General features: G+C 43.2%; 1 protein-coding gene across 1 annotated transcript in view; it reads left to right on the top strand.

Moving 5' to 3' along the window:
- GREB1 (growth regulating estrogen receptor binding 1) overlaps window positions 1-16,510 on the top strand; it is a 3,935,532-nt gene that overhangs the window by 1,199,103 nt on the left and 2,719,919 nt on the right. The window contains exon 4 of the mRNA XM_044082225.1: window positions 13,849-14,025. Within this exon, the coding sequence (XP_043938160.1) occupies window positions 13,849-14,025 (177 nt within the window). The remainder of the gene's footprint in view (window positions 1-13,848; window positions 14,026-16,510) is intronic.

Raw genomic sequence — 16,510 nt, 5'->3', positions numbered from 1 at the left:
TTTTGTAGGATACATTAGGAGTTTTTATTATGGCTCCTAGTTTGCAGTCATCTGCGAACTTTGTTAGCCAAAGACCTTCTGTGTTAGCCTGTACTTCAGAGAAGTAGATACCAAACAGGAGAGGACCTAGGACTGAACCCTGTGGTACTCCACTTGTCATTGGTCTGAAGTTGGATTTAGAGTCTGCTACTTTCTCAGTGTGGGTTCTGTCAGTGAGCCAGTGGGCAACCCATCTTGTGACATGGGGATTTATACCTAGTTTAGTGCGTTTGTCTATAATTCCACAGTGGGGGATGGTGTTGAAAGCATTGGCGAGATCTAGATAGGCTGTGTGAACCACCTTACTCTCATCTACGGCTTTGGTGACCGCTTCAAAGAAGTCAGTCAGGTTTAGGAGACATGATCTGCCTTTTACAAACCCAAACTGGGTAGGGTGTGGAGATTACCAATGTCATTGTTTATAAGTTCCATGATGATATGCTCCATAGCCTTGCAGACCAGGCTCGTCAGGCTAATGGGGTGGTAGTTCCCGTATTCATGGGTGACTTAATTTACCCCACTATTCACTGGGAATCCTATACAACATCAAACATACATGCACAGAGATTCCTGGATTTTATAAACACAAACTCCCTGGACCAGATAGCAGTACACCAACCAGGGGTGCAACCATATTGGTACTGGTCCTCACTAATATGGGAGAGTGCTGCACACCCCCTACTGTAATGCCTTCCCTGGTAAGGTCAGACCACAAAATGGTCTCCTTTGAAGTAAAATAAAACCTGGACCCCAGCTAAACTGGGGATATTCAGGAACTATTGTAAGGCTAACCTCCCGGTATTAAGTGAGAACCTGGCAAAATTTCAAGCCCCTATAAACCCTGAAAACACTCCTGCCTATGCAAAACTGTTATAAATATAAATAAATGAAGAACTACAGTAATCGGTGACTGATACTAGTAAACAGTAAAATAAGAAAACAAACAGCAGAAATGTTTCACTAATTTAATGCAAACACAACAACAGTACAAAGCTTTCGGGGGAGTTCCGCAAGCCAATGAAGGGGTAACCTGAAAGCTTTGTACTGTTGTTGTGTTTACATTAAATTAGTGAAACATTTCTGGTGTTCGTTTTCTTATTTTATGCAGAACTGTTCACAGAAACCCTATACAAACATGTTAGTAGCTGTATCGAGGCAGCTGTACCCATCAAGAAGAAGGACAGAACTAACTCAAAAAACAAGCTACCCTGGTGGAATCACAAAATCAGTCGGGTGTATTAACAGGAGGAAGAAAATCATGTCAAAAATTAGGAGGTGCAGCACCCAGCAGGATAAAAACACTCTAATTAAACTAAACAAACAACTCAGAGGACAAATAAAGTCTACCAAGGCCAAGTCTGAGGTAAGTTTGGCCTCCTGGGCCAAGGACAACCTCAAAGCATTCTTTAGCTATGTCAGCAACCTCAAAGGCAATACACAGTTGTGTGCAGAGCTCATTGTAAATGGAGACACCTTTACTGAGCCAGAAGATGTAGCAAACCTTCTGGCTAATAAATTCAGCTCCAACTTTACTCCCCTCTCTCCTTCAGCCTTCCCTCAGGAAATGTCATCAAATATAACTCCCCCTATTGTCACTAGAGAATAGGTCCTTAATGCTGTCTCTAAGACCAAGAACACTGCATCAATGGGCTCATACAATATCCCAGGACGCCTTCTAATTAGCATAAAACATGACCTTTCAGGGTTTCTGGAATTACTGTTTAACTGTAGCCTCCAAACAGGCTTTGTGCCTCATGAATGGAGAAAGACAACAGTCATCCCTCTGCACAAAGTTGGGCCATCTACAGACCCTGGAAACTACAGACCCATAAGTCTCACTATTCTTATATGTAAAGCCATGGAAAGAGTTATCATAGAATTGATCAATAGAGATATAGTTAACCCTCAGACACTGGACTCAACACAGTTTGGTTTCATGAAGGGCAGATCTTTCCTACTCAACCTGGTGGACTTCTTTGAGAAGGTCACCAAGGCAATGGATGAGGGCAAAATCGTTCACACTGCCTACCTTGACCTGGCCAAGGCATTTGACACAATACCTCACTCGGGCATTGTTGACAAACTCAAGAGGTTAGGGACAAACCCATATGTCACCCGGTGGATAGCCAACTGCCTCACAGACAAAACCTAGGAAGTTAGAATTGGGGAGTCCAGCTCTACAAAGAGGCCAGTCACAAGTGGAGTCCTTCAGAAATCAGTCCTTGGAACACTCTTTTTTGGCATTTACTTCTCAAAAGTCAAGGCCAATGTCAGTGGTCTCTGGCTGACTAAATTTGCAGAAGATTGCAAATTAGGAGCTGTCATTGAATCTCACACTGACAAAAATGTTCTCCAAGAGGGGCTGGCACAGACCAAAAACTGGTGTCAGAGTCATGGACTAAAACTAAATGCCAAGAAATTCATAATAGTATTCTTTGGGAAGTCATCCATCCCTGGTAACTGTCATATTGACAACACACCCCTTAGAGTTGACCCAGTAGTCAGGGACTTAGGGACACACATAGATAGTAATTTAGCATTTGATCATCTTGTGGTCACAGTGGTGAGGAAATCATTTTATGTTGTGCAACTTATAAACAAAGTTATGGCATCTAAGTCCAAGGAAGTCATTGTTCCACTGTATTCAGCATTCATCAGACCTATCATTGAGTACAGTGCCCCCTTTGGTATGAACCTATCCAAGTTTATCCAACATCTGGAACATCCACAGAGGTTCCTCACTAAAAGAATACAGGGCATAAGTAATTTGTCCTGTGCAGACTGCTTCAAGGCCCTATCCCTGTATTCTGTCTCCTACAGGCTTTTGAGGGGAGAGGAGATCTATGCCTGGCATACAGGGGATTGTCAGACCCCACTCTGATGGACCTCCTGCATATCCACAGAACAGACAGTACCAGAATTACCCATTCTAAAGACTTAAACATTGCCTGTGATATAAATAAGACCTGCTGGAGAAATAGGTATGTATCACAGAGACTACCCTGTCTATGGAACAGGCTCCCCATCCATGTGGAGCAGAGTTCCTCCGTAATCCAGTTCAAGTGCAACTTGGAAAATTGGATGGGAAACCGGAAATACATCCCTGGTTTGGCACCTATGTCTCTGATGCAAACAGGTAACCTTTAAATGGTTCATCTCCCAGGCCCATGCTTACACTTATCAAGGGTATCAGAATTCGTCAGAGATTTGGGATGCATGGCTAGGCTTAAAAAGGCCCTTGTGGTCATTAGCCTAGTAAACACCTGTGAACCTATAATAGTGGAAAAAGAATATTTCCTATCCTGACAGGAAAGACCCACCTCAAATGGCATTTTTTCCCACCCAAAAATCAGCTTCACCCGATTCCTCACATTATCCAGGATCTGTGGGCACAAGCCATAATAGAACCCATCCCATTAGGATAAGAAGGAAAAGGTTTTTACTCCAGACTTTTCCTAGTTCCAAAAAAGGATGGACCATGGAGACCAATCCTGTACTTATCCATTCTAAATCTTTTTCTAAAAGTCCCCTCTTTCAGAATGCTGTCCCTACAGACCCTACTTCCACTATTGCCACCACAAGCATTCATGGCCACTTTGGACCTGAAGGAGGCTTACCTCCACATCCCCATACAACCAAACCACAAGAAATACTTACGCTTTGCTGGGCCTTGCTCTCATTTTTAATTTGCTGCCTTGTCCTTTGGTTTGTTCACTGCACAAAGGATTTTCACCAAATGCCTAGCTCCCGCCATAGCCTTCTGCTGGACCAAAGGCATACAGATATATTCTTACCTAGACGATATTTTGATTCTTGCAGAAAAAGAAGGGACCCCCAAAAGTCATGACCAGTTCTCCATGTCCCTACTTCAGAGATTAGGTTTCACACTGAACCTCCACAAGTCATCCCTATCCCCAGATCAAGACTAGGTCTTTCTGGGGTCCAGGATTCGAACAGACCTAATGAGGGCATTTTTGCCACAAGACAAAGTAATCTCCCTGCAAACCATTTCCAAGATGTCCTCCAGATAAACCATCTATCAGCAATGCAGTTTGTGTCTTCTGGGTCTTATGTCAAGACACCATCCCTATGCTTCCCCCTAGCCAGGTTGCACATGATGAAGCTACAGTGGTATTTAAAGAATGTATGGTGCCAGCACAGCCATTTTTTTAGACTTCCAAATACCTTTCCTACCTTGTCTACAAACAGAACTAAGGTGGTGGATACAACAGGTTCAAAGGAATTCAGGACTACTTCTGCCCCCCCCCCCCCACACCAGCTCAATGTATGCTCATAGATGCATCGGATCTGGGCTGGGGGGCTACCATGAAGGGACTCAGGGTACAAGCACATTGGCAGGCATCCCTTTTGAGGAAGTATATCAATGTCAGGAAAATGACAGTGGTTCATTTAGCCGTGAAGGCCTTTCTACCTATCCTTCAGCCAGGCCCTATTTTAATCTTCATAGACAACACCACTGTCATGTGGTACATCAACAAACAAGGGGGACCAGGTCATACCTGCTATGCAGGCTGGCAATGCAAATTTGGGAATTAGCTTCACAGAACAATTTATCCCTACAGAAACATACATCCCTTTCTGGGACAACCTTCAGGCAGGTGCTCTAAGCAGATAATTCTCTTTATATCACGAGTGGATGTTACACAGGGAAGTTTTCTTAGACATTGTCCACTGATAGGGTATACCACAAATATATCTGTTTGCCTCCCCCCAGAACAGACAACTGACAAAATTATGTACCAAACACCACTCTCCCCTAGCTTGGAGAGTGGATGCCTTCACCATCCCATGGAAGAGACAGTTTCTGTATGCCTTTCCACCCTTTCATCTCATTCAGAAAGTCCTCCTGAAGATCAGGAGAGACCTGCCAAAAATCTTGCTGGTAACTCTCTACTGGCTAAGGCAGCATTGGTTCCCCCTTCTACAATCCCTCGCCAAGGGCAGTCACCACAAGTTACCTCACAAGGTGGACCTTCTCACACAATAGAAGGAAACTCTCATCCATCCACACCTGGAGATGCTGAGCCTAACTGTTTGGGTGATACATTTCTAGTACCCTTCAGACACCACTATACAGAGGACGTGCTTTCTATCCTGCAGGAGGCCAGGAAACCTAACACAAGGAGATCCTACATTTCTAAATGGGACAGATTCTCCAAATGGTGTCTCCAAAGACATAAGGACCCCCTTCTAGCGGATGTTCCTTTAGTCTTAGCTTATGTGTGTGAGCTGATTAAAGGAGATCTGTCATAATCGTCAGTGAAAGTGCACCTCTCTGCTGTCTCTGCCCTGCCTTCCCCTGGAGTTTCCGTACTCTCCAGGTTGGATGTTAAAATTGTTCTTAAAAGGGGTCTTGCACATAAGACCACCCAGAAAGCCCCACCCCCACCATGGGACCTAAAATATGTTTTGGAGAAACGTACGCTGACTCCATTTGAATCAGCCACTTCTGCATCCCTGCAGATGTGCACATGGAAAACAGTTTTGCTGGTAGCCCTCACTTCAGCAAGAAGGGTATCAGAGTTACAGGCACTCATGGCATGCCACCAGCCACTTCTGCATCCCTGCAGATGTGCACATGGAAAACAGTTTTGCTGGTAACCCTCACTTCAGCAAGAAGGTTATCAGAGTTACAGGCACTCATGGCATGCCCTCCTTACACTATCTTCCATAAAGACAGGGTGACCCTGCACACAAATCCCTCCTTCATGGCCAAAGTGATAAACAGGCTATCACTAAATCAGTCCATTCACCTACCAACATTTGTCTCCTCTCCCCAGAATGACAGTGAGAGAATACTACACTACCTGAATGTTCACAGGCAATTAAGATTTTATCTGGACAAAACTAAGTCCATCAGAAAACTAATCAATTATTTGTTTCTTTCCACCCCAGAGCCCTTGGCAAGGCAGTCTCCAAACAGACTAGTTCCTGTTGGATCAGGAAAACCATCTGTTTCTGCTACTAATACCATAGAAAGAACCTGAATTAGGAGATCAGGGCTCATTCTACTAGAGCAGTAGCTTTCTCCAAAGCCTTCTTCAAAGACCTAGACACAGCTACCATCCTCGAAGCAGCCACCTGGTCCACTGTACATACCTTCACTAAACATTACAAACTAGACCATATCTCCAGAGCCAGAGTAGGTTTCACAAGAGCAATCCTGCAAGGATTTCTGGAGTCTGCTACCTCTACCTCCACCCTTCCACCTTCCTGAGCTGTGGTACTCTCCCACAGTAAGAATACTGCAACATGAGATTAGGAGGACATAGAATAGTTGTGTAAAATCTTACCTTAACCATAGATGTCCTTCTCTTCCATGCCACAGTATTCCTTCCATCTCTTCTGACCCCCTGTTTTCATAAATAGAGGTCTAGGGGCCTTCATAGAGCCCCTACCAGCACTAGGATAATTTTTGGACAGTCTGTGGCATTTCACCAGTCTGAAGGACATCTTTTGGCATCTCTTTGGCTACTGTTCGACTGGGCAGTTAGTTCTGTGGTCTGTGTGTGCGGACATCACATTTAAGGTCCCTGGTTTGTGGCCCTACGTGTGACATCCTATGCACTAACAACAACCAGGCTGAAAGCTTTTGTAGAGGGGCCAATGTTCGGGTCGCCTGAGGCGGAGGATCCCACAGTAAGAATACTGCAACATGGAGGAGAAGGACATTTATGGTTATGGTAAGATTTTACATAACAATATCCGCAGTGGTGGGGCTGCGGTAGCACTGTTGCCTCACAGCAAGACGTTGCCCCGTTCGATTCTCAGCTAGAGCATCTTCTGTGGAGACATGCGTCAATGGGCGTACCTTCGTTGAAGGTTGTGCGTTAGGGCCGGCAACTCAGCATGTAAAAATCAACTGCCAATCATTAGCGGACCGGAGTTCCGCTGTGGCGAGCCCTAACCGGGAAAAGCCGAAACACACAACATTCTTTCCCTTCGCAAGTTATCACATGCGGATATTGCAATGGCTACTAGTGTCCTAGTGGTCTGTCATACACCAACCAATGTCTCAGCCAATTCTGATTACCAGTCGCTGGAAACATGACCTGTTGTGGTGGCTACACTCCAACCAGATTCTCTTGGGTCATTCTTTTCTTTCATTCTTCTCCAGCCCCAAGCCATAGTGACCACAGATGTTTCCCAGACAGGGTGGGGGGGGCATTATATGGGAAGGACAGTCCAAGGCATGTGGTCCCAGTTGGAGGCCAACTTGCCTATCAATGTACTTGAGATGAGGGCAGTGCTGTTAAGATGTCCTCCTTCTAGGAACAGTAACGATTCAGACGGACAACATGTCAGTAGTCTGGTGCATAAACAAACAAGGGGAACCAAATCTTACCACTTGTGTCGAGAAGCACTCAGAGTTTGGCAATGGGCGATTTCTTCCAACCCTTTTCTCACAGCAACACACATTCCAGGGAGCTCCAGTGTGATAGTGGACAAATTGAGCAGAACTATTCTCTTGCCTCATGAGTAGTCTCTCAGTCCAGCAGTGGCAAACAACATTTTTCACCACTGAGGCCAACCTTTCTGCGATCTCTTTGCCTCTTCTCTAAACTACAATTGTAGAAGTTACTTTGCCCTAATCCCCTCTCAGGGGGAGTCACCCAGAGATGCTCTTCTCTACAATTGGCCTCCCGGTCTGCTCTATGCTTTTCCCTCAATTCCTCTCATTTCACAGTTCCTGAAGAAAGCCAAAAATACAGAAAATTCAATAATCCTCATTGCCCCTTTCTGGTCTCCACAAGTTTGGTTTCCCTTCCTGTGGCATCATTTAATTTGGAAACCATGGATTCTGGACCCAGCTCCAGATCTGCTGTCTCACCCAGAGGGCATGGTGCATCCAACTCTCCAAAACCTCAAGCTCTCTGCATGGCTTCTTCAGTTCCCATGATTGCCAGGCATCCTTCAATTTCTTCACCTGTCCGACAAATTATTGTCGCTTATCACAAATCGTCTACAAGGAAATTTTACCAAAGTAAATGGGAGAAATTTGCTAGGTGGGCTATGGATAATGAGACACACCCTTATTCCAGTCCTATCCACAAAGTATTAGATTTTCTGGCTTCACTTTACCAGTCTGGTTCCTCTGCATCAACAATTAAAGTGCGCCTAGCTGCAATTTCAAACTTTCATATAGGACTGGATGGTGCCCCTCCGGTGTCACACAAATTGTGTAAAGCATTCCTAAAAGGCTTCCTAATGCTAAGACCTCAATTTAAAGAACCTCTTTCCCCTTGGGATCTAACTGTAGTTTTTCAGGTCCTGACTGTGAACCCCTTTGAACCATCAGCAACTTGTATCTTAAAACATCTGTCTTGGAAAACCTTATTTTTGGTGGCTATCACTTGTGCCAGAAGAGTCTCGGAACTTCAGGCCCGGTCGTGTGAAACCCCATACTTAATTTTTCATAAGGCTAGAGTTGCACTTCAAACAAATCCATCCTTTCTGCCCAAGGTTGTCTCCGAGGCTAATATTGATCAGACTCTACAGCTACCAGTCTTTTTCCCAAAATTTTCAAACAAGGGAGAATATGCTGTCCATTTACTTGACATGCACAGACAGCTACATTTTTATCTTCACAGGACTAAAGTTTTTAGAAAATCAAACCAACTTTTTGTGGTGTTTTCTTCTCTCCATCTAGGTAATCCAGTTTCTAAAGTTACCTTGGCTAAATGGCTTAGCGACTGCATCACGTTAATTTATCATTCTAAAGGACTCCAGCCCCCAAAAACAGTTCAAGCCCATTCTGCAAGAGCAGTAGCTAATTATGCAGTCTTTCATAGGTTCATACATAGGTACTAAGCTATTGGCCCTAGGGCCTATGTAAACCTAGCCAAAAAGGTACCCTGTCTTTCGCCACTCAAGAAAATTATTTTCCTGTGCTCCTGTCGAGAAGCACTACAGAGGTGATCCCAGGGGTGAATTTTCTATTTCCTATCCAGTCATCAAGATTTTTCTTTAAGAGTGCTAATGAGGAGCTTTGTTTGATATAGACAGGTAGTTTGTTTTAGAGTATGGGAAGTCTCTGGGACAGGAATCTATCCCTCCAGCATGTTCTGTTTATTGTAGTGACAAGGTTTAGGTCCCTAGCATGTGTAGCTCGGAGGGATTGGGATTTCTTTAAGTGGAGCATGTCCAACAGCTCTGGGTTTGACATAACTTCGTATGTTAGGCAGAGATTGCCTCTGAGTAGGTGATATGCGACGGAGTAAAGCTGGAGTTTTTTGAGACGGTCTGCGTAGGGCATCTGTTTGAGGCTAGTAATCCTCTTTGTGAGGAATTTCTGCGGCCTTTCCAGTTGTTGTAGATGTCTTGTGAGGTACATACCAAAAGGGGCATTGTACTCTATAATGGGTCTAATGAGTGATGAGTAGAGGGGAACAATGACCTCTTTTTTTCCTGGATGAGAAACCTTTTGTGATGAGGTGTGCCACGTGGAAGGATTTCTTGACTACTGTGGCAGTGTGATTATCAAAGGAGAGACTACTGTCCACCTGTGTCCCAAGGTCTGTTATCACACTTTCGGTGTTAAGTAGACTACCACCTATGTGGTAGCTCATGGGTACAGAGTTTTTACCAAAGGGGATGACAGTGCACTTTTTGGCATTGAGCTTGAGGCCATGGCTTTGAAACCAGGCATCTGTCTCAATGAGGCTCTTTTGTAGGATGTCCACATCGTTAGGAGTTTCAATTATGGCTCCTAGTTTGCAGTCATCTGCGAACTTCGTTAGCCAAAGACCTTCTGTGTTAGCCTGTACTTCAGAAAAGTAGATACCAAACAGGAGAGGACCCAGGACTGAACCCTGTGGTACTCCACTTGTCACTGGTCTGAAGTCGGATTTGGAGTCTGCTACTTTCACAGTGTGGGTTTTGTCAGTGAGCCAGTTGGCAACCCATCTTGTGACATAGGGATTTATACCTAGTTTAGTGAGTTTATCTATAATTCCAGAGTGGGGGATGGTGTCAAAAGCCTTGGCGAGATCTAGATATGCTGTGTGAACCACCTTACCCTCGTCTACGGTTTGGTGACTGCTTCAAAGAAGTCTTATCAGGTTTATGAGACATGATCTGCCTTTTACAAACCCGAACTGGGTGGGGTCCAGAGTTTGGAGATTACCAATGTCTTTGTGTATAAGATCCATGATGATACATTCCATGGCCTTGCAGACCAGGCTTGTTAGGCTAATGATGCAGTAGTTTCTGGGGTTTGTGGTGGCTTCCCCTTTGTGAAGTGAGATAACCGTTGCTGTGTGCCATTCAGTGGGCGCACAGCCTGAGGTGAGGCTACAATTGAATATGGTGCTTAGGTGGGGTGCCAGTTCATTCTGCATTTCATGTAGAATGCAGCCTGAGCATGCCAGAGCTTCTTTAGACAACATTTGTGCAACAGCCACTTGGTCTTCTCATCATACTTTTATCACTCATTACAAATTGGATCAGGTCTCAAGAGGACTAGCATCCTTTGGCTCTATGGTGCTTAGGAATATTCTTCCATGAGACCTCCCGAGGCTAAAGTAGCTGGGGACTCTGTCCAACTGTCAAGGATTGCATGAAGATTGACAACATCAGATAAAGATGATATGTCTTACCATAACTTTCCATCTGTGTTGTCGATCTTCACCAGTCTTTGACATCCCCACCCTCCTTCCCCCATCCAGAGACTCTTAGTAGACTGAATTTAGTGCTTGGCTAGTTTCCCTTTAAGGACTCATATTTGGCCTTGGTTAATCTGACTATCATGTATCCGTGACCTTTCACATCTGACTGCCACTCCTTGGCAAACTTGATCTGAGGTAACCTCTGAGAGGAGCATCATGGGTAGAGCCTGGCTTCGAGAGTTTGGAGAGTGCAAGCTGAAGTAGATGGCCATCTCGGGTTCCGAGGAAGATCGACAACACAGATGGAACATTATGGTAAGACATAACTTCATTGTCTTGCTTAATGAACAAAAGTTGAACCTATGTCTGTCCAGCAAGGTGATCTTTCAGGGCACCTTCTTGGACACTTACTCATCAAGAGTTTACCTGCAACAAGAAAAGGTAGAAATGCTTTTGTTCCTTTTCCATAACATGCAGAGGAAATCAGTGGTGGTAGCCAGGGAGCAGCAGAGTATTCTGGACCACATGGCACCCACTATACTCATGGTGTCAGGCCAGGGTGCACATGAGTAAACTTCTATGGCACCTAAATGTACCTAGGATCAGGAGATTTAGTCCCTGGAACATACCATCCAAATCCTACCCTGTGTGAACAAGGTTTTGGAATGCTGGGTACACCGTCAGAATGAAGAAGAACATACCATTAAGACCAACAATGCCAAGTCACACCTTAAGCACCTGTGCCTCAGATATGGCATGAGTAAAACATCAATAACCTCAAAGTGCAGGACTTTTGGAGGCTGCACATAAACTTAAAATAAATATTGATAGGTGTTCAGGCTCTCAGAGCATTCAGGATGGTCTGGAGATCTGGGACCCTGCATGTCATAACAGAAAACACCACAGTCATGCAGTACATAAACAAAGGGAATAACATATGTGCAGTGTAGCCACAGAGGCTTCAGAAATGGCCCTATAATGCAGTTTTCTCCTACATGTACCAAACTAGGAGGACTTCATGGCAGACCACTTGAACAGGACCTCAGCAGGTAACATAAGTCAGTTCTAGACAGGGACAGACAGAGACACATTCTTAAATCTAATGAACAGATGGGGTGCACCAGAGGTAGACTTACATCACCAGGCATCAAACAACTGACAGAATTATTTTCCAGAGTGCCAAACAGATATGCTTAGGTGGTGGATGCTTTTTTTTTCTCAGTGCTTTTCCTTCTGTGGCCTTACACCCTAGGATAGTTCAAAAATTGAAAGAGGAGAGGATAGAAATAGTCCTTATTGTCCCACTCTGGTCCAGGTAGTGCTGAGTCTCCCTGATGGAGATGGCAAGATGAAACCTTTCATGCCTTATGCTTATATAAGACATCATAGGAGGGTCTTTTATCCTCCCCATACTGCCCACACTCAGATTAGCAGCTTGGAAGATGTGACCCTACTACCTCTTTCTTGTCTGAGGACATGCTAAAAATTTTGAGGAAGTCATACCTAGCTACATGAAAAAAAAATTCTCTCTGGTGCCAGAGGAGGAACCAGCACCCAGTTCCAAATTGTGTTTATGTGGTTCCCCAAATACTTTTCTGAGCCATTCATTTCAATTTTAGTCTATTGCATAGTGAAGGTATATATCTCTCAGCTTTATTAGCATGCCTGCCTGGGGACTCCCCCACTGGTATCCAAGCCCCAATGAAGCAGTTCTTGAAGGACATGATCCACCTGAAACCCGTAGGAAGAGAGTGACCCTTGAGACCTCAATTTTGTGTTAAATAAACTGACCCTGACACCTTTTGAACTAGGAGCTTCTATATCTCTGAAGTTCCTTATCTAGAAAACTGTGTTTATGAAAGATATCACCCTGTTAGCAGAGTTCCTGAATTATAAACTCTCATGTGCTAGGAGTCTTTCCTGCAGGTTCTTAGAGATCTGGTGACTCAAATTTACTATTTTTTACTTTTCACAGAGGTAGCTCTGAACCAGGCTAACATATTTCCAGTGTTATTTTCTAATAAAAAAATAGGAGGGAAAGAATCGTGCACTCCTTGGATATTTAGTGACAATCAAAGTAATGGCTTGACAGAACAAACCATTTTACAGACTCGGAGCAACTGTTTGCCTCCTTTGCATAAAACAAGCAACAATGGCTAGCAACAGAATTAGATTTTTCATTGTGGCTTTCACACTGCATTAACTTTTGCTATAGATGTAATGGCAGTATGTTAGAAGAAAATGACAGACCTCATACTACAAGGGGCACTTCTGCTACTATGGCCTTTTTTAAAGGGATTTGTATCCAGTACATCCTAAGCAGCCACTTGGTGGAAAAGGCTGAATGGAATTGATGTGATATTTAGGGCTAGGGCTGGATTCACCTCCGCTGTCCTGAAAGCCATTTTGCAGTTCTCACTCAGACACTAAACCAGGTACCAACTTTAAATGGATAAGCTTTGGGAATATTCTTCGTAAATTATGACTGTAGCAGTGATCCTGTAGTTGCAGAGGCAACTTGCCATGAGTTGAAATTTGAGTGTATTCACTGTTGCAGTCTTGCTTTCCTTCCTTTTTCCACTGTGCTTCAATACGACCATGAGGGATGGGAGCGATACACATATACCCCTTCCCCTCTTCACTACTGTTCCTTGCACCCCTTCTCTCCTTGTTCAGTTTGTCTAAGGAGGGCTAATTTTCTATATTCACAAGCTAACTTGTGCTAAGCCAAATCAGCAGACCCTAAAATAGGCATTATATGGCCCAGCAGACCAAGTTGAAGGGGGGGGCAAGTGAACTAAAAACGGCACAGGCAGACGCCACCTATATACCAGGTGAAGGAAGGCATCCGAGGTAAAGTAACATCAGCCTAGCCTTTGAGGAAGGGCTGTCAGCTGTGAAAAGTCAGACTGGTCTTTAATCTCAGTTTGTGGCAGAAATCCTTCTTAAGTTATGACAGCAAAACTGATCATACTCAAAACGCCCAAGGTGCCTGTATTTTTTTCTTGACAGTTAGTACTGGAGTTATTTGTTACATTTAAATGGTGTCAAACTCAAGGTAGTGAACAGCTACAGTAGCTGACCAAAAATAGTGAATGAAATTGGTCTTTATACTGAGAATTGTTGTGCAATTCTGGTTCATGCTGACTCTTATTTTTGGTCTTTGCTTTCTTTATTTCAGGGTACTGCCAAGCAGGGAAGGATTTACGTCTTGGTTTTGTTTCTTTTGAACATAATGAGTTGCCATCTGGATTCATCCTTGTTGGTGCCAAGTCACCCAGTCTTCCTGACCATGTTTTAGTCTGTGCTGTGGACAAGAGGTTTCTTCCTGATGATAATGGTCGCAATGCTCTTCTAGGTACATGCTTTTAGTCTTTCAAATACTGTGCATGTTTTTTCTTAAAAGCAGCTTTCTGCAATGGCAAAGGATCATTGTTCATAAGCTAGAGAAAGTGTTATCTTTCACTTTGCCTGGCTTTTGTTTTAATGCTGACCCTTAAAATGTTGATTGTCATATTTTAATGTTCCTTTATATTTTCTAGCAGTACTTTGCAGTTTTTGGTAATTTCTGCAAGACAGTGGTGATAATATAACAAATCTAGGACAAAATACTAAACTGCTCTGCAGTGGTAAAACTCGTGAATTTCACTTTGAGAGGGGTGTGTGTTTGTGTGTACACACATACATATATATAAATGTGTGTGTGTTTGTGTATATATATATATATATATATATATATATATATATATATATATATTTCTATATATATATATATATCTATATATATATATATATATATATATATATATATATATGGGTCTACCTGATTATGCCAAAAGCTGAGAAGAATGACAACGAGATAACCGACACCGGAAAATCGACAATGGAGAAGACCGAAAGTTGAGAATCCCGACGCTGAGAACACCAACATGTTAAGGTAAGTGGGCGATAGGGATGGACGTTAGCGTCAGAGTGTGGGTAAGGTAAGTGTGTGATAGTGACGGACATTAGAGTAAGGTGCAGGTCTGGTAAGTGTGCGATAGTGATGGACTTTAGGTTAGGGGCGGGTTAAGTGAGTTAGGGTTAGGATGCGGGTAAGGTAAGTGCGATAGTGACGGACTTAAGGGTTAGGGGTGGATTAAGTGAGTTAGGGTTAGGGTGCAGGTAAGGTAAGTGTGCGGTAGTGACAGACTTAAGGGTTAGGGGTGGATTAAGTGAGTTAGGGTTAGGGTGCGGGTAAGGTAAATGTGCAATAGTGATGGACCTTAGGGTTAGGGTTTGGGTTAAGGTTAGTGCATAGATAGTTAGGTATGTAAGATTTAGTGTAGGTTTGTAAGGTTTTTGATGTGCTTGTGTTGTGTGTGTGTTTTTCGGGAAAGGTATTTGTTTTGTTGATTGTCAAGATTGTGGTGTGTCGGGCATGTGAAGTTTCGTGTTTTTGAACTTTCGGTTTTGTCGTGTCGGTTATTTCGTTGTCGGTGTTTTGGCACGTCGGTCTTATCAGGTAGACCCATATATGGGTCTACCTGATTACGCCGAAAGCTGAGAAGAATGACAACGAGATAACCGACACCAGAAGATTGACAACAGAGAAGACTGAAAGTTGAGAATCCTGACGCTGAGAACACGAACATGCTATGGTAAGTGTGCGATAGGGACGGACATTAGGGTCAGGGTGTGGGTAAGGTAAGTGTGTGATAGTGACGGATGTTAGGGTAGGGTGTAGGTCAGGTAAGTGTGCGATAGTGATGGACCTTAGGGTTAGGGTTTGGGTTAAGTTAGTGCATAGATAGTTGTGTTTGTAAGGTTTAGTGTAGGTTTGTAAGGTTTTTGGTGTGCTTGTGTTGTGTGTGTGTTTTTTGGGAAAGGGATTTGTTTTGTTGATTGTCGGGATTGTGGTTTGTCGGGCATGTGAAGTTTCGTGTTTTTGAACTTTCGGTTTTGTCGTGTCGGTTATTTTGTTGGTGTTTTGGCATGTCAGTGTTATCAGGTAGACCCATATATATATATATATATATATATATATATATATATATATATATATATATATATATATATATATATATATATATATATATATATATACATATATATTTTTATATATATATATATATATAGAGAGAGAGAGATATGTACATGTGTGTGTGTTAGCCAGTGGTCAAGACTGAGCCCAACAAATTGGGATTGCAAACCTGGGCCCATATCCACTGACCCATTATGATGCCATTAATGAAGCTGGAATCTGTACTTCTGCATCATAGGCCACTCCCAGACACCATTCGTGGCAGAAACCTCTGAGAATTTGTAGTTGTCCTTCCCTTTCACTTCACATTTCCCTTGCTCTGATCAATGGCATAGAAACTGTCTGCCTTTGTTCATGCGAGTAGGATCAGATGCAGGTATCCAAAAGTTTTCTTCCCTGGCAGCAATCCATTTGACTTTCAGCTTTGTACTCTTCTGTCTGTTATAAAAACTTGTATAAGGTATGTTTGTGTATAACATAATGCTTTCACCAGCAACAGATTTTGAGTATTTGTTATCAGTATGGTTGAATAAGTGTTTCAGGAGAAGCTACTGTACAGCAGGCAGCTACTAATATATTAGCACCAACCTCTACAGTTCCTTGACTTTTGTGTTAGTCTCTACACCACCCAGATGCACTCCACTTCACTGATTGGTGTGTTAATGAAGCTCTCTGTGATATTATGCCCAAGCCTGTATCTGCTGTTTTTCTTTGCATTTGTAGATGTCCTTCTGTTCTTATGTTGTACTATTCTTAACATGAGGAATTCACTGCCAAAGGTAGTCTTGACATTCAGCCATTACACAAAAGACTTCAACTA

Source organism: Protopterus annectens, chromosome 1.part1 (genome assembly GCF_019279795.1).
Source record: "Protopterus annectens isolate FY-2018-M chromosome 1.part1, PAN1.0, whole genome shotgun sequence".
Lineage (NCBI taxonomy): Eukaryota > Metazoa > Chordata > Ceratodontiformes > Protopteridae > Protopterus > Protopterus annectens.
This window is presented reverse-complemented; position numbering and strand designations above follow the sequence as displayed.